General features: G+C 44.5%; 2 protein-coding genes across 2 annotated transcripts in view; both read left to right on the top strand.

Annotated features, from left to right (window-relative positions):
• The window catches only part of LOC126962262 (talanin), a 46239-nt gene extending 23678 nt beyond the window's left edge, over nucleotides 1-22561 (top strand). The window contains 7 exon segments of the mRNA XM_050803131.1: nucleotides 6505-6592; nucleotides 7030-7294; nucleotides 8060-8150; nucleotides 12007-12014; nucleotides 18154-18223; nucleotides 20681-20695; nucleotides 22486-22561. Of these exon segments, the coding sequence (XP_050659088.1) occupies nucleotides 6505-6592; nucleotides 7030-7294; nucleotides 8060-8150; nucleotides 12007-12014; nucleotides 18154-18223; nucleotides 20681-20695; nucleotides 22486-22561 (613 nt within the window).
• NRBF2 (nuclear receptor binding factor 2) overlaps nucleotides 1-23054 on the top strand; it is a 1206382-nt gene that overhangs the window by 715931 nt on the left and 467397 nt on the right. The gene's annotated exons all lie outside the window — the stretch shown is intronic.

Genomic DNA, 23054 nt, shown 5'->3' with positions numbered 1-23054 from the left:
TGTATTCTTTGTATCATAATAGTTTTTAAAATGGAACCTAAATTGTCCAGGTTATTACTGACTTGAAGCCGAATCAAATCAAAGGGCACACAGCAAAGGGCAATGATAGGACTAAGTTGATCTTCCAGAAGGCAAGTGTGCTGGGCACATTCCACAGGCCCCTCCAGATTCCCTCTTCGCCCTTTCTTACTATGCTTTGTGCCCTAGGACATCCATCTCTTTGAGCTGCATCAACAAGCTCCCTTGGCCTTTGGCTTCTAGTTGGGAAAAGAATGATGTTGGGCTGTTAATTCCCCAGCTCTCACCTTTACTACTGGGTCTCTGCAAATTGACTGTGTCTCTATGGAAGGCCCCAGTGCCTGTCTGTCTGCCACCTTCTCTGCACTTCTGCTCTTTCAGGTTCTATAACTGCCCCCATGCTTGCCTGTCTGGGCCTCAGGCAGTAACAGCCCTCCATTTTTGCACAACCTGGAGTACTTTACTCTCTTTGCTCATCTTCCAAACTCTGCCCACACCTTTTAAAGTGTCCCTTTATTAAATTTTCCTCAATGACTCAGTTGAGGATGCCACTAGTTTCTTTCTGGGTCTCTGGCTGTGCCAGTGTGGACAGGAGAAATGCGTTTAAAGTTAGAAGACCTGCATTCTAATACCAGTTTCATGACTGACGTTCTCAAGGCCAACCACCTCTCTGGACTCAGTTTCTTCATCTGGAAATTAGGAAAATCGGGCAAGGCAACCTCTAATATCTTGTGATTTTTAAGAAGCCCTCTGCTCAGAGAACAAAGTAGTTACTTCCCCATCGGCCAGAAAGTATTAACTTGGTCTAGATCCTGAAAAGGGCCCAGTCTTCCAGGAACTTACCACAGCGGCTGCTGCTGTACCACATACAATAAAGCGGAGCTCGCCTATATTAAAGCTGGCAAAACCCAGCTCGATCTTTGCCCTCACTTCAGCTGCGAATCAGCAAGTTCCTGGAAAATTGAAGTTATATTTTTAAAACTATTATAAAACTAATACATATGTATAATAGAAAAATCAGAACACGCAGCTATTTAAAGAGAGAATAATTACTTTCAACATTTATGTTTGATACCTTTCTAGACTTTTTCTATTCATTCATTTATTCCACAAGTATTTATTGAATGCCAACGCTTTATGTAATAGCTTTTAAGTTTAGAATTAGTGAACTTTTGGTTGTACGAAGGATAGTTGTATTATGTTAGGTGTAATTATGACATTATTATTGTCTTTATTTGGAGATTAAGTATGATTTCAGGAGATGTGTATGGGTGCCAAGTTGACAAGGGGTGAACTTGTGATGGTTGATATTAGGTGTCAACTTGATTGATTGAAGGATGCCTAGATGACTGGTAAAGTGTTGTTTCTGGGTGTGTCTGTGAGGGTGTTGCCAGAGGAGGCTGACATTTGAGTTGGTGGACTGGGAGAGGAAGACCCACCCTCCCTGTGGGCGGGCACCATCCAATTGGCTGCCAGCATGGATGGAACAAAGCAGGTGGAAGAAGGTGGGATCACCTTGCTTGCCAAACCTTCTAGCTTCCTTCTTTTTCCAGTGCTGGATGCTCCCTTCTGCTCCTCCTGCCCTTGGACATCAGACTCCAGGTTTTTTAGCCTTCGAACTCTGAGACTTGCACTAGTGGTTTGCCGGGAGGGTCTCTGGCCTTCAGCCACAGACTGAAGGCTGCACTGTCAGCTTCCCTGGTTTTCAGGCTTTTGGACTCGGACTGAGCCACTACCAGCTTCTCTCTTCTCCAGCTTGCATGGGGCTTCACCTTGTAATCATGTGAGCCAATTCTTCCTAATAAAATCCCTTTTATATATACATATATCCTACTGATTCTGTCCCTCTGGAGAATCCTGAGTAATGGCAAGTATTTGTGTTGCCAAACCAGAACCCTGGATGCCATCTCAATTCTCCACTTTGGTCAAGTATATTAAAAATATCTGAAGAATTATATCATCTTTGCTCCTGCGTGTGCAGTTTGGACACAGGATACCTAAGTTCCTGGAAGGGTAAATTTTTTTTCAGTCTCTTACGAACAAATCCAACCTTTCTGTCATTGACTTAGCTTCTCTGCCTTAGACATGGGCTCCAGCTTCTGGTGAGGAGGCTTTCCCTACTGCCAAACCAAAATGTCAACAATCAAAACAGATGGGAAATAAAGAGACCTTCCTGGGAAGGGGGTATTGTTTAGCCAAGTAATATTGAAGCTTTTAGAGTAGTGTCTTTGAAAGTCAGGGCAGATCCAAGGCAGTGAATGCCTTCATCTGGCAAGACTAGAAGAATGGATCTGCCCAAGCAGACACAGTGACTGTTGTAGTGGTTACTCACACAGCTGTGGCAGGTTGGGGCTGTCTGACTCCTCCTCTCCCTTCATCTCTTCCCATTCTCAAACCTGTGAAGGAGGATTTTGCTTTGTTTTGAAAAAATACTGAATCAGTGTTATGCTCTCAGAGCACTAAATATCAGCAAGAAACGGATTTCTCCATTTTACAGACACTCTATTTTGAAAAATATTGAAGATCTAGGCTTACCTCCAAGAGACCAGTAAAGAGTCAGCATGACCCCCTAAGATGAAATTACAATGATCACCTTGACTACCCAAGGCCTCCTTAGAAGGTCAAGGAACAGAAAGAGAGGGAGAGAGGAAGACCTCAGGAGAAGTGAGCCCCAGGAGTCCTGCAAAGCAGACTATGTGGACTGAAAGGCAACCTGCCCTATTTTGCACTGGACTCATCTGTAAAATGGGATGATGGTACCTTCCCCATAGGGCTTCTGTGAGTATTAAATGAGCTAATACATACAAAATACTTATGACAAGGCCTGGCACATAACACACTATCAATAAATGTCAGCTATTATCCTCCTCTCCTACTCCTTTTCCTCCTCTTCTACATCTTCCTCCTTCTCTTTGTCTTCACTCAAAGAACTTTCCTGAATTGTCCCTAGGAATTCCATCTTTGTTCTGGTAATCAATGGAGCCTGTACACCCTTCCACATATTACAAGATATATTGATGGTGTTTTCACAGTGACTACATTAGAGATATGTGCAAAGTTATACTTGACTCTGAAATTAGTTTTGATGGGCAATGATGCCATCTCAGACATTCCCCTGTGCCAAATACTGTCACTGAGCAGAGAGTGCAATATGGATCATGGTCAATTTGGTGACTCAAAAGGCATTTTAGGGTCTTACTATCATTCATCCAACGAATATTTATTAAATGCCTGGCATGTTCCAAGCCATGGCAGGAATGCCAGGATGAATCAGACATTGATTTTGTCTTAAAAGAAATTTTCATCAAGGTGAAGAAAAATCAGGTAGATATTTTAAAAATATAGACAGAAAGTGATGTGGGGCACAAGAAAAACACACCTAGAAGGCTGTGCATCCCAGGTGACAAGAGAGAATGGTTTCTGCTGAGAACTCAAAAATAGAGACTGCAGTTCATACAAATGCAGATCACCGATGCCACCATCAGTAGTGAATTGTCTTAAGACAATTACCTCAGACCCAAGTATTTGGTATTTGTCTAGGGGGTTTCATTCACCAGAACTGTCATGCAGGCCAAGTTTGCCATGCTTTCTGCCTTTATATGAGCACCTCCTCTCTCCCGCCCCCACCACAACCATTACACACATTGCAGCAAGGCCTCCAGTCCTGGATCGCAGCTCATGCTCTTTAACCTTCCTATCTCAATCAAAATGTCCCATCATAGAGACATTGTTCTACAGGGACCCTGGGTAGAAGTGGGCCAGTCTTCAAAGGAGAGATCACCAATACCATGTGCATAATATATTTGACACACGGGACCTCTGAAGTTATGTGGGTATTCATTCTGCCTATGTTTACAGCTGTAGCCCACAGCATTATAGACACTGAGTCAATGGTAATAACAAATCAATAGGTTTTCACTAGCTTAATCACAACAAAACCTCAATAACTGGCTGGCAACTGCAAAGGCTAATGTGGCTTCAGTTTAGTCATCCCATTGTAATCTCTGTGAATGGCATGGGCTGAAATTGTGCCAAATGCAGTCCGCTCACCAAAACTGGGTGGCCCTGCCTGAGAAAGCCATGGAGCTTTGACAGCTAAACTTGGGCAAAAGAATAAATATTTTTAGATAAAATATATCACAAAAGAATAACGGTATTTGTTTCATGTTTTAAGCATGCTAGTTGCAAAGATCCATGCATGTGGCTTTGCAGATGTCTTTCTGAGTTGCATTTGTATCTTTGTTAATATAATATCATCTTACCTTGGTACACCACTATATGTCTTGGCTATATGACATCAGTGTCTTGCACAATGGTATTGTGGAAAGGTCAATACTGTGCCAACCCACCTACAGCCTCTTCTGAGGGGACCCATCTGCCCACACTTTCTGCCAAAGGGACAGGCCCAGGAAGCCACACTCAGTACCCAGTGCCCCACTTCCTCCATTCATAGATGATTGGTCCTGGCGGGGCACCTGAGCCAATGGCAGACAACCCATAGACTGAAGAGGGAGGTGCAGACTGCTTTGAAAGATAGACTGGACCAATCAGATTCTCTCTTAGGGCCCTAAACTTGAAACAAACAAATAACCATCAGTTAGCACTGCGAGCAGAAAAAGACATGGCATTTGTTGCTTAACCATAGAAATCAAACATCCATGAACTCCTACTGTGGAACACCTGGGAGCTTCCTTGAATCTAGAAGCACCTTTGAGTTCTGGATTCCTTGAGGCCAGGGTCTGATATGGCTCCTGCTCTTGGATTTGTCATTTTAAAATAATGTAATGTAATACAATATGTGAAATCCCTTTGTCTTGAGTTGGCTTGAATAGATTTCTGTTTCTTGCAACAAAAAATAAAAGCCAGATTAAAATTAGTGGGATATTAACACCTGGTCCCAACTGATCTCCTGGGCCATAAGGCCATCTGGAGAAATCACAAGAAGCAAGACAAACTGACAATGTCTTAGCCATTACTGGGAAGGCAATAGAAACCAAAAAAAGAAAAAAGGGAACTGAAAACTTTTAAAGACGATTTGGAAAGTTTGTGTGTATGCACCTCCCTGTTGAGTGTGCAGTGACTTGTAGAGCCAGCACCGTGAGCAGAGTTGCCACTCATGAACGAAACCTAGCATTTGAATGCTCACACTCAAAATAGGCTATGAATGACTGCCGGTTATGAGACATGCTAGATGCACAGGAATCACAAGTGATTGAAGTCAATTCACAAGAAAAATCAGGATGATATTATTTGAAGCAGCCTCAAAAGCAGGTGCTAGGTTTAGGGTGTGTCTACATGACCCTGGTTTTTATTTCCACTCAGCTTTGGAAACTAAATGACACTGCTGTCTATTTAAAACTGTGTCTTATATATGTTCATACAGAGTGTGTCTAAATAAAACATAGTTTACAAATATCTCCACAATGGTAGCATTTCATGGCCAAAGATATTTCATGGCTTGGAGTTAAATACAATTTAGCCTCCATCTAAATGTTCCAGTTGATTTAGAAATTGAATTATCATCACATTTGATCCAAGAAGACATCTTACAAGTTTAAAAACTAAAATTTGTAAATAGGAAGTTTCATGACTTAAATGGAATTTCCTGTGCCTCTGTTATGTAAATTACATCTTCTTGCTATAGGGAAGAAGTATGCTGAAGTGGGTAAGATACGGACGTTGGAAATAGATGGGCTTGAGTTCAGATCCAGGCTCTATGATTTATTAGTCATGTGGCCTTGAGAAAGTTACCCCTGCAGTTTCTTTATTTTTAAAGCTAGGATGGTGATGATAACAGCACATACATTTCAGGATGTTGTAAAGATTAAATGGGTTAATAAACATACATGCTTAGAATAGTGCCTGGCTCATAGAAATATTCTACAAACGCTTGTCACTATTATTGGTAATTCTTTCATTGAACTCACAATGTAAATCATTTAGCCAATTCTTACTGAGTCCATGTGAGTACTGTGCTGGGTGTGTCCTTTTGTAATCCTATTGAAAAAGCACAGCTCACAAGGATAATAGGAATTCTCGTTCTAAATTTACAGTTGCAGAAATGAGGCTTAGAAAGGAAGTTAACTAACTCTCTATAGCCTGCCTGGTTACTAAATGGCAGGGCTAGGATTAATAAATTCATTCATTTGTGCATTCAACATTTTTGTTTTTCAAGACAGAGTCTCACTCTTGTTGTCCAGACTGGAGTGCAGTGGCATGATCTTGGCTCACTGCAACCTCCACCTTCCAGGTTCAAGGAATTCTCCTGCCTCAGCCTCCCGAGTAGGTGGGATTACAGTTGTGCGCCCGGCTAATTTTCGTATTTTTAGTAGAGATGGGGTTTCACCACGTTTGCCAGGCTGTCTCAAATGCCTGACCTCAGGTGATCCGCCCACCTTGGCCTCCCAAAGTGCCAGGATTACAGGCGTGAGTCACCATGCACGGATCAACATGTTGTTATTGAGCGCTAGCTACTTATTATTCTAGGTGCTGGTGTACAGACAGGAACCAAACGGATTAAAATCCTTGCCTCCATGGAGCTTACCTTCAGCTAAGGGAGACAGTCAAAAACAAGGTAAGTCAGTATTATGCATAGGAGATTATAAGGTGGAGTGTGCTAACAAGAAAACTAAGCCAGAAGGGGAGTGGGAATGCGTATGTGTGCGTGTTGAGGGAGGTGGAGTTCACAATGTGATTTTTGCTAGAACAGGTCACTAGGGAAGGTCTCACTCAGAAGAGGACATTTGAGGAAAGGCATGAGAGGAGAGGAAGCGAGCCATGGGAGTATCTGGGGGAAAGGTTCCAGGCAGCAGAAAGAGCACATGCAAAGGCCCTGAGGCAGGAGTGTGCCTGGCATGTTCCAGGGACAGTAAAAAGCCAGTGTGGCTGAGGCAGAGAAAGCAGAGAAAACAATGGGAGATGAGATCACAGAGGTAAAGGATTGGCTGACATTGGTACTTACTGAAGAAAACCCTTCCCTATGTTCCTGTTAACTGGGGTTCTTCCACAAAGTCAACACATCTAAAGAAGCCACTGATGAAACAGGTTCCCTCTTGGAAAGACCATCTCGCCTTCCAGCCTCTCCATCCTGCAGAGAGGAAAACCTGAGTTTGGCATTGGCAGTCAGGTAATTCATCAGATCTGGAAACCACCTCATCAGCATTCCCCTGGCCGACTGGAAGCAACCATGACGTTGTGCTGAATGCACTTGCAAAGCTATGCTGTGGTCTCTCCGAGTTCATCACGGCACCTCCCTATGCAGGAGTTTCAATTCAAGGTCATTTTTGGTTCTTTTCAGTAGCAGACTCAGAACCAGACCTATTCAAGTGTCGGAACGGGGCAGACACATTAATAGCCAGACCCCAGTGGGAGTTCTATTTTCCATTTCCTCCTCCCCCATATTTATTTGTTTCTTCCTCTCCTCTGTGTGGTAAAGGTGATCTTGCATGATATTTTCAGATGAGGCTTAAAAAGGTGGAGTGGAGGATGGGAAGATAACACCCTGAATTGGAGCTCACTCTTTCTCAGTCCCTCAGGCTGGAGTTGGGCTCCCTGGGTTTGAATCCCCATTCTATCACCTAGAAGCTGTGTGACCTTAGTCAGGATACTCAGCCTCTCTGAGCCTCAGTTTAAAATTTTGAATTGGGGTCAGGTGCGTTGGCTCATGCCTGTAATCCCAGCACTTTGGGAGGCCGAAGTGGGCAGATCACTTGAGGTCAGGAGTTCAAGATCAGCCTGGCCAACATGGTGAAACCCCTTCTCTACTAAAAATACAAAAATTAGCTGGGTGTGGTGGCACATGCCTGTAGTCTCAGCTACTTGGAAGGCTGAGGTAGGAGAATCACTTGAACACAGTAGGCCGAGGTTGCAGTGAGCTGAGATTGTGCCACTGCACTCCAGACTGGGTGACGGAGCAGGATCCCATCTCAAAAATAAAATAAAATAAAAGTAAAAAAGTAAAATTTTTAATTGGGGATAATGATGACATCTTCCTCAAAGACTTATCATGAGAATTCAATGTGGTCATTTAATTCTGTTTCAGGATTTAGCCAAATTTGGGTGGTATTTCCCTTTTGGTGGGGTACTTTTCATTACAATGAGAAGGATGTCTTAGGACTCCAGCACACTGAGAGGTGGGTGTCCAAAACATGTGGTTGTCTCTGCATTTCCACTCAAAGCAGAATCCAGGTATTTTCTAGGTGCTTCCCTCTCTCTGCTGAAAGTTCACTTCATCTCCATCTGGGTGGTCCCAGCCTCCCAGGCTGATAAGCCTCTTGAATTCTTAAGAGCAGACAGAGAGGTGGGCCCTCTGTGGTCTAGGGGAGAAGTGGCCCACTGTCTCAAATGGGAAAGATGTTCTAACTGTGTTTATTCCCTTGCCTGGGACAAAAGCTGAAATTTTCTGGTCTCATGCAGGAAATTAAGGGAAATGCTTGTAAAATCTTTGGAAGGAGAAACATGAAAACAACAAGCAAATATCCTTTCTAGAGAAGGAGATTTTTAGCAAGGGAATTTGCAGAGATTATACCTTTCTTCGTTTAGTGTAACTTACCTTTTGGAGAAAGGGCACCCAGAATTTGGTGAATGTTGTCTAACGGCCACAGCTTATTAACCCTGTGTGTTCCTGTAGACAGGGCAAAAAATTACTACACAGTTATGGCAGAAAGCATCCCATGACAGGGATACAGCAAACAGTCAATATTACTCCTGGCAATAAACCAATGAATAAATAATACATCAGGAATAGCTACAGCATTTCATAGAAACGGCCAAAGCAATTATCTTAGGATCATTGTAATTAGAAAAACATTCCCATGAAATGTGTCTGTAATTCAGTGATTTAAATGAATAGAATAATGTTTTCTTACTGGCTCAGATTACTACTTTAGAGATAATTTATCATGGTGTCTGATGAAGCTCCAATGGCAGGAGCCCTTCGCTCCAATGGCAGGAGCCCTTCAGATTATGATTTTAAATTGTTCTGGCCTATTGATGGCGGCAGCAGCTCATCAGGAGCGGCCACTGGGGGGATGCCAGCTGCAGCAGGGGAGGCACAGCCAGGGCTGCACGCTCTGTGGAGTTACCCAGGCCAGGAACAGGTGGGAGTCCTGCCTCCCACCGAGTTGGTAGGGAGGGAGCCCTGTGCTCTCGGGCACCCCTGCAGCGACCAGCCGCAGCTCTGGACCCAGGCATCCCTCTTCTCTTGGGGCCAGGAAGCCCCCCTTGGCCCTGCAGGCTAGGAAATGTCTGCTGCTGCTCCCTGGTCTCTCCCCACTCCTGGCACCAGCTCTGATTTTGGAGCAAAGTTGTGTCCAAGCTCGTGCACTGTCACAACCTGGAAGGGTGGGGGTGCTCAGGGCAGCACTGACATGCCAGACCCGCACGCCATCCCCTACCTCGGCCCCCTCCGGAATTTGGGTACCAACAGTGCCAGAGGGAGGCTGGGGGTGCTGTAGGTGGCTCAGCGCAGGCCTGTGCCCCTTGGCACAAACAACCAAGGCACCATGGATAGCATGTTGATGGTGAGAGGCAGGCAGGTTCCTGGCCAGAAAGGGGCAGGTCTCTAGTGAAACTCCACCTTCAAGCCAGGGACAGCCTGAAGCCTGGGGACCAGGCTGCCAGTTCCGGGTGTAGTCCGAGGCCCAGAGTGAGAACTTACGGTGCTTTTTCCAGGCTTGCCCATGGCTGCGCATGAACCAGTCAGCACACACTTCCCCCCTTCTGAGCCCATTAAAACCCTGGACTCAGCCAGACTCAGACAGAAGTCAGGACTAACAGCTGTGGGAAGGAGCTACCCACTTCCGGTCTCCTTGACTCTTGAGGGTGACCTGGCTGCACGTAGGAGCTACCCACCATGGGTCTCCTCTCCACTGAGAGCTGGACACTTGCCAGGACGACCTGTCTGTGGAAAGGAGTTACCCACTCTGTGTCTCCTGAGAGCTGTTCTGTCACTCAATGAAACTCCTCTCCACCTTTCTCACCTTCCGGTTGTCCAGGCACTCCATTCTTCCTGGACACAAGACAAAAACTTGGGACCTATCAAATGGTGGGACTGAAAGAGCTATAATACAAACGGTTAAAACACAACCCGCACTCTCCATGATGAGAGAAGAGCTGTGGCCCTTCAAGGAGTTCAGACCTAGGGGATCCTCAGGCCAGTGTTGTGACACCTTTTTTAGGGCTCTGTGGTTACTGGTGTCTCCAAGCTTCTGGGCACCACCACGTTTCTTGGTGCCCACAATGGAAACCGCTTGCAATACGCCTGGTCCACCATCAGCCTCGCACAGAGCCAGCGCCTGGAGTTGGCCTCCCCACTGCAGCCAGCATGCTAGGCTGTGTGCAGTGGCCAGAACCTGTTCAAAGTCACACATCCCTCACCACTCCGCACATGGCTCCCCCTTGGTAGGCGTGGAATCTGGCCAGTAGCTAGAGCTGAGTGCAGCCTGCAGGGCCAAGTGGTTTGAATGAGCCCAGTGGTCCCGAGGAAAACTTGGGCAAAGGTTCCACTGACCACACAGGTTTCCAGCTGGCAAAGTGACACCCTAAAGATCCTGTGACATTTTCTGGGACACTATCATGACCACAGACTCAGCATCAAACAGTTAAATGACCTTGACAGAAACCCATGAAATGAACTTATCCATATGAAGGATTCCTGCAGATAAAAAGCCTGCCACAATGTAGATAACCACCTCTGCCTTATCACATTGGAAAATTGTGGCTAAGCTGTGCCAGGATTTTTGTGAAGGCTGACGCAGAAGACAAAAGAGCCTGGCTTAAAGATGTAGAGACCCACCAATTCCACTCCTACTTCTAAACCCAAAGACACGTCCACCAAAAGACATATGCAAGAATGTCCATAACTGCCCAAACTTGAATCAACTCAATGTCCAGCAATAGTCAAATGGGGAAATTAAACACTCAATGAAAGACTAGTCAGCAATTCAATAATTTTTTTAAAAAAACCAGTTGCCACATACAGCAACTTGAATTAATCCCAAAACATGTTGAGCCAAAGAAGCCAGACACCAAAATATATGCACTGTATGATTCCATTGACATAAGATTTTGAAGCAGACAAAACTAATCCACAGAGAAGGAGATCAGAGTAGTGTTACCTTATCTAGTGTGCAGGTAGAGGTTATGGAATTGCAAAGACATGAAGCAGCCTACTGGATGCTGGACTATTCTATATCTTGATTGGAATAATGATTCCATGGGTGTGTATGTATAAAAAACTCACCATCTGCACACTTAATATTTGTATATTTTACTCTGTACAAATTATGCCTCAATTTAAAAATGAAAAAGTAGGAAACAAAAAATTAAATATAGAGGTAAACAGGATGTATGGTTTTCTGGGTGGCTTTCATAAGACTCAAATTCAAGAATTGTGGCTCGTTTGTAAGGAGAGAAAATCTGAATCCCATACAGATAGACTTGTCCCAGGGTGACACTGTGTTTGTTCAACATTAACCAGCACTATTCAGACTACTGTGCCTGGCAGTGGGCTGGCTGGTGGCAACACAATGGGAAAATGGGACTGTCGTGGACTCACTCGTAGGAGAAGCAACACTTCAGAAAGAAAACAACACACACAATTCTATCACTTCGAAATGTGATAGAGACTATAAGAAAAAAAATATACAAGACACACACACGAGATGTTTTACAAGAAAGAACAAGAAGGAAGCCTACTTTTGCTTGGGAAGTCTGGAAAATCTCTGAAGAAATCACATTTGAATAAAGACGTGAAGGTTGGATAGGAGTCAGCCAGCAGAATTAAGTGTAACGGGAACACATGGAAGTGGAGGGGTGTGTATGTGTGTGTGTGTGAGAGAGAGAGAGACAGAAAAAGAGAGAGAGAGAGAGAGAGAGAGAGAGAGAAGCATGAGTAAAGGTCTTGAGCTGACTGGCCCAAGAAGCTGGGAGAATTCTAGTGTAAATAAAAGTTACTGAGTGGGAGGGAAGGAGGGAGAGAAGGCTGAGGGAGGAAGGTAGACAGGGGCCAAGCTATAGAGCACTTTCCAGGCCACGATTAGGGTTTAGATGAATGCCAAGTATAATGGAAAGGGTCAGAGGGTTAAGTAAGATCTGATTTACATTTAAAAGAGATCACTGGCTTCCAAGAAGAGAGTAAACTAAAAAGAGATCAAAACAGTCAGAAGAACCAGATAAGACTATTGGAGTAATCCAGGAAGGAGAAGGCAACTTGAATTAAGATGGCGGCAACAAAAATGGAGAAAGGTGGATAGAAATAAGCTAGCTTTTTGAAATCCTCTTCTGATAACCTAATCTCTCTTCTAAAACTAGCTATTAACTCTAATCCATGTGCACACTCCCTCTCTCTCCCCGTCCTCCTGAAACACACACACACTCACAGTAGACCCTCACCCTCTCACCCACTAGATCCCAACTGTGATGAGAAAGCAACAGCAACGATGCCCATTCAGGGCCTTGCTAGGAATTCCAAGGCATTATTTAGTTCAAGGAAAGGAAATCAGGAGTAAATGTTAACATTCATTCAGGGTCACCTATGTGCCAAACATTGGGTTAGATACTTTCACATTTGTTTTCTTGGATATCAAATTGGATATTATTATCCTCATTTTAATAGGGGAGGAAATTGCAGCATTAAGAGGTTCGATAATTATTTTATTGCAGCCTCATAGCTATTTTAAATGGCAGAAGTAGATTGATTTCAGAGCCACCTGATTCTAGAAACCACATTCTTTCTACTACACTCTGCAAATGATTCTTTTATCAAAGGTGTATGGCTTTTTAATAACAGACACCAGGAAGAGTAATCCACAGGGATGGCTTATTAACGGTGACATTTAGATTTTCAAACACCTGGTCAAAGGCAGATACCTTTGAACAGCAGTCTTCAGAGCCTCTGGGACACAGCCCCTTAGGCAACCTCGTACTCTAGTCCACTTGTGATTAACTACAAGTCCACCTCCATGCACAGGTGCCCTGGATGCCAGTGATATCTGAGAGCAACCACTAAAGGTCAAAGGTGGCTACATAAATCCCAGCACTTTGGGAAGCTGAGGAGGGCAGATAGTAAGGTCAGGAGATCGAGACCATCCTGGCTAACACGCTGAAACCCGTCTCTACTAAACATACAAAAAAAAAAAAAAAATTAGCCAGGCGTGGTTGCGGGTGCCTGTTGTCCCAGCTACTTGAGAGGCTGAGGCCGGCGAATGCATGAACCCGGGAGGCGGAGCTTGCAGTGAGCCGAGATGGCGCCACCACACTTCACCCTGGGCGACAAAGCGAGACTCTGTCTCAAACAAAAACAAAAACAAAAACAAAAACAAAAAAACTGGCTACACAACCTCCAAAAGCAGTGACATCAGAGCTGAGTTCAGCCCAGGTTTGCTGAGGCAGGTAGAGACTTGAATAATACTGAAGTGTCTTAAGTTGGGTTTCACTATAAGACAGATGGATCTAGCTCCTGCCTTGGAAAACAGCATAGTCTTGTGGGGAGGCAAAGGGTAAGAGTGAGAAGCTCACCAATTCTAGGCTTTCCTCCTGCTTTAACAGTGACTTTGCCCAATTACCATAAACACATTTCTTTGAGGTGGCCATGTGACCAGAGACACCATTGGGGACTCAGGGAAAAGGGATGAATCCAGTAGGGTTCAATCGGAGAAGCAGGGCCACTCTGAGTGATACAGAACAAGGGATTTGTTATTAAGATGAGCACGCTTGTAGGAGCTGGTGAAGGGGGTGATGGCAAGCTGCTTCTGTACCTGGTGGGGGCCTAAAGCTGCTGTAGCTGGGCAGCTCTGGTAATCAGGAAAGAAGGCTGGATCTAATGTGAGGAGAGCAACATTAACTGGAAGCGTGAGAAAAACTAGAACTGTCACCAGTGGAGGGTGTCCAGGTTCTTGGCATCTCGAACGAAAAAAACGGACAAAATGCACAAAGCAAGGAAAGAATGAAGCAACAAAAGCAATTTATTGAAAATGAAAGCAAACTCCACAAGGTAGGAGCTGGCCTGAGCAAGCAGCTCAAGAACTTGGTTACAGATTTTTCTGACCTTTAAATATTCTCTAGAGTTTTCTCATTGGTTACTAGGTGTACACCCTATGTAAATGAAGTAGTGGCCTGCAACCAGTCTGATTTGTTGTAGAAAGCGACCAATCAGAGGCTGAAGTGAAGTTACAAAGTTACACCCTATGCAAATGAAGACTTGGCCCATGACCAGTCTGACTGATTGCAGGAGGGGACTATCAGAGCTACTTTCAATTTTTCATCTCCCATTCAGAAGGACAGCGGGGGGCAGTGCAAAGGGAGTAGCATCTGGTCCTTTTGTTACTTGGGCATGGAAAGTTGGGGTTTTCCATTTGATTTAGTTCTAGGAAGTCAGCATGAATTGGCCTTCCATTTCCTGCCTCCAGGACCTATTCTCCTGCTTCAGAACAATGAGGACAGAATGGACCCCACCTATGCCTCTTATTGCCTCCAATTTTGACAATGTGGGGAACCTGCAGAAGCCAACACTTTCTCCATGAGACTGCACACATAGTAAGTTTGCAACTCAAGAATCTGAAGGAGGAGACTGGGTAGGAGCCGAAGGAATTGCAGGCCCAGGCACTGCTCCATGCCAAGAGGATGAGCTATTAGGTCAGCATGAGCTATGGGGTCTGCCTGACACCTACACCAATCCACGAAGAGTGGCTACTGCTTCCTTCCCTTCTGCCTTCCCAGTCTCATGAACATTTCTCTTGTGGTCAATCCTAATCTACAATGATACAGGGAAGAGAGTTCTGGGAAATATTTCCAACTTAGCTAAGTTGACACAGTACCAAGCCCCTTTAAGGGGAGACCTCTAGAGACAAATAATTACATTAACTAAAGATTTTATGGTATTGGTAGGTGGAAAGAGAATTCCTATTCAAACCTATAGTGCAATCCTGGCCAGATCCTTTGAGAAAAAAACAAACAGACAAACAAAAAAACCACTTGAGCCAGCCATGGTGGCACATGCTTGTAGTCCCAGCTACTCAGAAGGCTCAGGTGAGAAGATCACTTGAGCCTGGGAGTTCGAGGCTCTAATGAGCCATGATCGCACCACTGCACTCCAGCCTGGGTGACAGAGCAAGACCCTGTCTCAAAAACAAAACAAAACAAAACAAAACACTTGAAATTCAAGTATGAAGTGGAGGAGAGCTGAAAATCAACTAATAAATCATTAGTGAGTGCCGATTATATGCAAAGCCAAGTCGTAGGCATCACTGTGAAGATACAGACAGCAGCAGGATAGGATTCCTGCCCTCACTGGAAGGAAGATGAGGTAGACAAGTGCCACATATGCATTACACACTAAATACTCCACACTCCCGGGGCCTCCTGCAGGATACTTCTAAAGGCTGCCTGCTGATTGGTTGATAGAACAGACTTGAGCATTCTCAGACTCAGGTTCAAATTCAGCCTTGCCCCCTACTAGATATATTTGCTTAGTCACTCTGAGCTTCCATTTCCTGGTTCATAAAGTACAGTTAGTAATAATACTAATATAAGTTGGTTTAAAAGGTTAAAAGAGATTTTGCATGTGAAGCACTGGCACACAGCAAGTATTCAGGAAGTGGTAGATATTTTATTGTTTGTCATCATCATCCCTGTTCCTTTTTAGACCAAAAGCCTACCTGAGTAGATGTATGACTTTAGTGTCAGGGACCTATGAGCTTGCAAAAATACATGTATGTGTCTAATCTCTTAACGATCAGCAGTTCGGGTAAGTTGATGTGTTTCCCATATTTATATATTCATTCGGTAAATAGTAAGGGCCTAATACTATGCAGGACACGTGTGTCCAAACTGCATTCTAACGGCACAGCAGTACAAGTCAGGGAGCTACAAGTCTCAAATGGCTCAGGCAAACAACATTCTTAGGAGACGAAGTTCAGCTCAGCTCAGCAAATACGTCCCGGAACTTGAAAGAAAAGGAAGAGGGGTTGAAAGAAAAGAAGCCTCCCTGTCGCTTGTAGTGGTCAAGGAAGATTTCAGAGAGCAAGTGGCATTGGGATTCAGCTTGGAAGAATAGGCAAGGTTCACGCCAGGAGGCAGGAGGGCAGCATTTCTGGGGCAGTGGAGGCTGGAAAGCCCCTGATGTAGTCACGGGGTAGCAGGGAGAGGAGAGTGGGCTTGTAAGGTAGTAAGTAGACCAAGAAGTAGACTGTGCAGGGCTTTGAATGTCAGGGTCAGGAGTTCAGACTTTGTATGGTGGACAGCAGGGTCATTGAAGGTTTTCATAGAAGGGGCACAATGGAAGCCAAGTTTTAGGAAAACGAAGGTGGCAGAAGTCTATTGTCTGTAGAGGATTGAGGAGAGACTGTAGGCAGGAAGGCTGACTGGACATCCTGTCACAGAAACTCAGAACTAAAGAGAGGTCCAGTAATGAGACACTGAGAGTGCAGGGAGGGCTGCAGGGACTCGTGGGAAGGGAGAAAGCAATGCTCTTGGTGCCTGCTTGCACAAAAGGAGTGACTAAAGGTGTGTGAGATGAGCTGGAATTCCAAGCCTGGGCAGCATGAACAGAAATAGGAAAGCCGGGGCTGGGGTGTGGGAAAGAGAAAAGAGGCTGTGTTCTGCATGGAGAGTCACTGAGGAGCCCTGAAGGCACAGGCAAGAGATGAGGGCAGACGAAAGATCGGGGGTAACCTCCAGAGAAGGGCAGACTGAACTCGGAAAATGCCTGAATATAGGAGGGGCAGGAGGTACCAGAGAAAGAACAGAGGCCTGGCCTCCTGGGAAACCTAATGAAACCTTCGAATTGCTGATGGAAGACAGTGAAGACCTCCAATCCTTATAGCTCTTCCTGATCCACTGGTGCTTGTTTCTACAAGAGAAACACCACATTGCAGACCTGCTCAATGGCTAAAGAAAAGAAAAAACTCAGACCATTCCCAAAAAGAGGGAGGATTCCCTCAGAAAGAGTTGAGCTATCGCCCACATCGTGGTCATGATGCTGCCTGTGTCAGGGTCCCTTGAGAATCAGACGGCGCATTCAAAGTGTTGAAGAGTGATGATGCAGAGGCCATTTGCAGAGTCAGGCACCGAGGACCAGCCACATTCATACACTGTCATCCTCTTCATCCTGAAGGGGAGCAGAGGGAATGGAGTTACTTGAAGCCTAAAGAGGGCCAAAGGCGTAGAACCAGTTGCCCAATCGGAGTGGTGGCTATAGGAGAACACAGCTACTACCCAGAAGAGTAAAATGAATAAATACCCCAATGTTTCTCTCCTCCCACCTCCCTATTTCCTATAAGCACTTCTCATTAGCCAAACCACCCAGAAGCCACAAGACAATGAAGTCTAGCCAGTGCAATCTGCAGTGCTCAGTCTCCCAAGGTACAGAGCAGGTCAGAAAAGTGTGGAGGATGGATCTTGGGGAGAAAATGGTGAATAATGAGAACATTGGCCCATTTTCTTCCCTAGTTCAAAGTTCTACTTTAAGCAGAAGTAGACATGATTACTTTTTATTGTAAATGATACACATTTGGATGGCATTTTATGATTTCTAAAGTATTTCATATAGATTCTCCTTTTTGAGCTACATAGTATCCCTATGAGGTAGAAAACACCATGTTATTTATGTCCCTTAAACTCTGAAGTCCAGAGACATTAAATGATTTATTCGAAGTCACACAGTGAGTGAATTGTGAAGTCCACACTAGAAATAATGCCCACTTAACCCACTGCTCATTCCCAGGTGTGAAATTAATCTACCTGGGAAGGTGCCCCTGCTGTAAAAGACAATAGGACACAGCTGTCCAGAATGTGGCATGTCTTGTGGCCCTGGTCCAGTTGGGTGCACAGGGCCGTCCTGAGTTGTTTTCAATAAGCAAATATTCCTGACACTTCAATTATCCCAACCCAAACAATGAATACACTGTGCAAGAGGCTTCATAAATTTCATTCAGTTGGATGCAATGAGAATAATATAAGTCAAAGCTTTGTGTGTATTCCCTCAAAAAAGAAAGAAAGAAAGAAAGAAACCACGCAACAAAACAGAAATTGTTGTAAGGAAAACATCTAGGCTAGAAAAAAGAGGCAACACAGGCTCTGTGTTCATCTCTATCCCCATCTCTCTGCAGAGAAAGTGTCTTCAGTCAGGAACCCCAGTCTCTACAAGTCAAAGCAGGAATATCGGCCTTCTTACACTTGGACAACTCCAAAATTGTGCGATTGGTAAGTTTTTTTTTAACGTTCCTGTATTTGATGTCTTCTCCTCCTCATGTACACCCTCCTTGTCCACTTCCTCTACCGTACTGTCGTGGGCTGAATTGCATCCTCCTCTCCTCCGGCAAAAGATATTACTAAAATTCTAACCCCCAGTACCTCAGAATGTGGCCATGTTTGGTAATAGGGATGTTAAAAAAGTAATCAAGTTAAACTAGGGGTGTTACAATAGGCCCTAAGCCAATATGACTCATGTACTGTGAAAAGAGGAAATTTGGACACAGAGATGGACACATAGAGGGAAGACATGCATAGAGACATGGAGAACACACCCATCGACCAACCAAGGAATGCCTGAGGCTACTGGGAGCTCAGGGAGCCCTGGAATAGATCCTTCCCTGGAGCTTTCAGAGGGAGCCTGGTCCTGTGGACACCTTGATCTCGGACTTCGGTCTCCAAAACAGTGAGATAATAAACTTCTGTTGTTCTAAGCCACCCAATTTGTGGTACTTTGTTTACAGTAGCCCCTAGGAAATTAATACACCCACTAAATGTATGCACATTTATATCAAAGATATAGCCAGGAAAATGGTAGTTATTTTCTTGGCAAAACTCAAGGTTTCATACAAAAATGTCCAAAGAAAGTGCTGGAAAAGGTTTATTTAGATTACACATTGATCCTCTTTTCTAACTCTGCAGAACAGGAGTGGATTAGGTTTTGTGACAATATCTGATGTATTGGTACCAGAATTAATTATGATGCATTTGGTTCCAAGTAATAGTATATCCATATTAAGACGGTTTAAACAATGAAAGCAACATCTGGCTCCCATATCTGAAAATGTAGATGTACTCTGGGATTTAAGCATGATTTTGTCAAGGCTCTAGATTCATTTCTCTGTAATTCTCTTCGTCTTGCCTCTTTTGTGTGTTGATTCCATCCTCAGGCTGGTTTCCCTCATGATAGCAAAATCATTGCAGTGGTTCCGGCATGCATGTCTGACTCCAACATTTCCTGGAGAAAGAATGCCTTTATGCCCTAGATTTTTCAGCAACAGCCCCAGATGTGGTGCTGATTATTCCGTTCCTAACCAGTCCTAGGGGAAAGTCAACCACTGACTGGCTATGCTTCACTTGTGTGGTCCAATCACTGTGGCAAGATGCTTGAATTTTCCTAACGGCTTGGACCATTCAGGGCCTCCTGCTGGAGGCAGGGATGAGTGACCAGATATCCAGGGCAACCTTGAATGGAAGATGATCAAAATGAACACTGAGGAAGCACCACAATGTCCAGTCCAGAACTAAACCCTCTGCATATTGCAAAGTCTAATCTTGTCAAGATCTGATTGTTAGAACATTAGCTTGAGCTAGACCCACCTGCTTAAAATTGGAGGTAAGATACCTCCAATCTAGACTTGGGATGTTCCAAAGTTACAGCCACCAAACACTTCTTGAGCTTATACTATGAGCCAGGCATTGGGCTACATGCTAGGGGACCTTGGCTCACTGATTCTGGGATGGACATAACAGTTCTTGACCAAATTCTCCCTCTTAGCTGTGATGAAAAGGAAGCCCTGCCAAAGGCCTCCCAGGGCAATTCATGCCGCTCCATTCATGGGAGGCTGCAGTCCAACATGTAATGTTGGATTTCATTTCATATCTGAGAAGGGCCTATAAGTTGAGGAGGTGAGATTATATTTATTTTACTTATCAGGCACTATTCCAGTTACTATGGCTACATCAGAAGTTACCTCAAAATGTAGCATCTTAGAATAACAATCATTATTTATTATCTCTCCAGGTTTCTGTGGATCAGGAATTCAGGTTGAGAGTAATCGGGCAGATGTAGCTCAGGTTCTCTCTGGTGGTTGCAGTCATTATTAGGTGGCTGTGGCTAGGGTCATATCAAAGGTATCATCACTAAATGTATACACATTTATACCCAAGGTGACACTTCACTGGGGACTTCAACAGCTGAGGCTTCTTGGACTTCTCTATTCCTACATTGTCTCTTCATGTGATCTCTGAAGCATGGTGGCTTCAGGAATAGGACTCCCAAGAGGGTGTGTGTGTGTGTGTGTGTTTTATCTATCTCTATCTCTCTCCACACACACACACACACACACACACACACACAGAGAGAGAGAGAGAGAGAGAGAGAGAGAAAGAGACAAAAGCAGGTGGGTCCTTATCAGCTTACATGACCTACTGGTAAAAACCAGCAGCTTAACTTCTACAACAAACTGTGCATCAGGGAAGTCACAAAGTCCTTCTGGGTCCAAGGGGAGAGGAAACAGACTCCTCCCAGAATAGCGAGTGGCAAGGTTCTAGCAGAGCACATGGGACCAGAAAATTACTGTGTCCCCATATGAAAAATACTATCAGCCACACACGCTTATAGCATTTATATACCATAGACTGTTCCAAGTATGTTACGACTACAAACTCATTTAATGGAATAGGGTACTAGACTTCCTTTTATAGATAGCAGATGCTGTGTGTGCCCCACCCACATCTTTTTGGCCCTCATCATTTCAGCACCTACCAGTTCATCTTCCAAATGCAGGATCTTGGCCCGAGAGCTTCCACTGGCCTCTGGAGCCTGGTGTGTTCTTGCACGCAGCAAGCCGGATGTATTGGGGAATAGATTTCCTCTAGGAGCAGCTATCACCAAATAATTGGCAGGAGTTGGTGTATAAATGCCCCGGCTCCCTTGCCCTCTGGTGGCAGGATGGGATTTGATTCTGAGGCATGTGCTCTATGCTGGCTTCCACAGTCCCCCGTGGGATAAGCTTCAGTGGTCCACAGTGGCAGCTTTCTTGACAATGCAACTCCATCATCTGCCTTTCTTTCCCTGTCTTCTTCCTACCACCACACTAGTGTTTCCTGTTACTCCCAAATAACCTACTTGGATCTGAACTTTTCTGGAGGAGCCCAAACCAAGACTTTTAACTCGCCCAAGATCACTCAGTTAGGAATTTGAACCCAGATTATAATTGTAGGTAGCTTTGAGAGGCACTTTCTTAGCACCTATTAAGTGACATTAGAGAAAAGGCAGTGCCGAAGAGCCCAGGAAAAGGAGGTAAGATACCTCCAATCTAGACTTGGGATGTTCCAAAGTTACAGCCACCAAACACTTCTTGAGCTTATACTATGAGCCAGGCATTGGGCTACATGCTAGGGGACCTTGGCTCACTGATTCTGGGATGGGCATAACAGTTCTTGACCAAATTCTCCCTCTTAGCTGTGATGAAAAACATCATAAAACTTTTAGATGAGAAAGCTCTGCTCTAGTATAAGATTCATTTTGCTAACACTGCTTCTGGGACTTCAGCATGGGCCGCTGGGATGGGGCTAGAATGAGCGTATTAGCTGGGGCTGCCATAACCAAATACCATCAACTGAGTGGCTTAAACAACCGAAATTTATTCTCTCACAGTTCTGGAGCCTGGGAAGTTCAAGGTCAAGGTGCTGGCCAGTTCAGTTTCTGCTGAGAGCTCTCTTCCTGGCTTTCAGGAATCTGTATTCTTTCTGTGTCCTCCCTTGATGGAGAGAGGTCTCCCTTCCTCTTTTTATAAGGACATTAATTGTGTTGTATAAGGGCCCCACCTTATGACCTCACTTAACCTTAATTAGCTCTGTATAGGCCCTTGCTACAAATACAGTCATATTGGGGGTTAGGACTTCAATATATGAATTCTGGGGGGACACAATTCAGTCCATAGCAGTCAGGTTCTAGTATAGTTTTCTGCAGGGGTTCATACCTGCAGAATAAGCTTTTAGCTTTATTTTATTTAGTTAGCAATCATTATCCACAGCAAGTCGAGGGTGGAAGCACTTTTGACTACAAAAAATACTTTTAAAGTCTAAAGAGCATAAATATTGTGTGAATGGATGGGCCAGTGCCCTGTCTTAAGGAAGCCCTGCCAAAGGCCTCCCAGGGCAATTCATGCCGCTCCATTCATGGGAGGCTGCAGTCCAACATGTAAGTGCCTTCATTAAATCCTCTCCCACTTTTTCTCAAACTCAGGGGATTTTTTTGTTTTTTGATTTTTTCCTAAGAACAAGCTGTCTCTTTATCTCCCTGAACTTCTAGGTAATACCTGTGTCATGAAAATAATCTAGATTGAAGTGTGCTGCTTTGGCCAAATAGCTGAGTTTCACGGCAGCCAGCTCAGCCAGCCCAGTTTTGGGCTTTAAACAAGGAACTCCAGTTATTGAATCTAATCTTTCTCCCTTTTCTCTGTCTTCATAGGCAAATGGACAATCATCATTTTTGTTGACAGAACACCTGTTAGGTGTAAGGCACGGTGCCATATGCTTTCCTTGGGGCTTCCCTTCAGGCAGCTAACAGAAATAAGAAGAAAAGAGGTGAAAAAGACAGTGTGATAAGGCCATAGTGGTGGATTGTGGATGTCCTGTCCTGTATCCACCTGAGTTTACTTGTGAGAGAGCCTACACAGCATGCTGGCAACTTCCCCCTCACTGACTCAAATGTTAATCTCCTTTGGCAACACCCTGACAGACACACCCAGGATCAATACTTTGTATCCTTCAATTCAATCAAGTTGCCATTCAGTATTAACCATCACACCTTCTAAGCCACCATCTCCTTCTAATCCTCCCATAACAATGGGTATAAGTTATGAAGGTGGGTTAGAAACTGGTACCTATCCCTCATTAAGTTGCCAGATGGATTTAACAGCACCCCAAAGTCAACATGCCCCAAGTCAAAGTCTTCTTTACCCATGAAATAAGCTGGTTTGCTACTTCCCTACGTCTCTGAATGGGTCCACCATTCCTCTGGCAACCATGTTCTCAAAGCCCAGAGGGAGGAAAAGAAA

The sequence above is a fragment of the Macaca thibetana genome, chromosome 9 (genome assembly GCF_024542745.1).
Source record: "Macaca thibetana thibetana isolate TM-01 chromosome 9, ASM2454274v1, whole genome shotgun sequence".
NCBI classification, from domain to species: Eukaryota; Metazoa; Chordata; class Mammalia; order Primates; family Cercopithecidae; genus Macaca; species Macaca thibetana.
The sequence above is the reverse complement of the archived record's forward strand: the minus strand, read 5'-3'. Positions and strand labels throughout refer to the sequence as shown.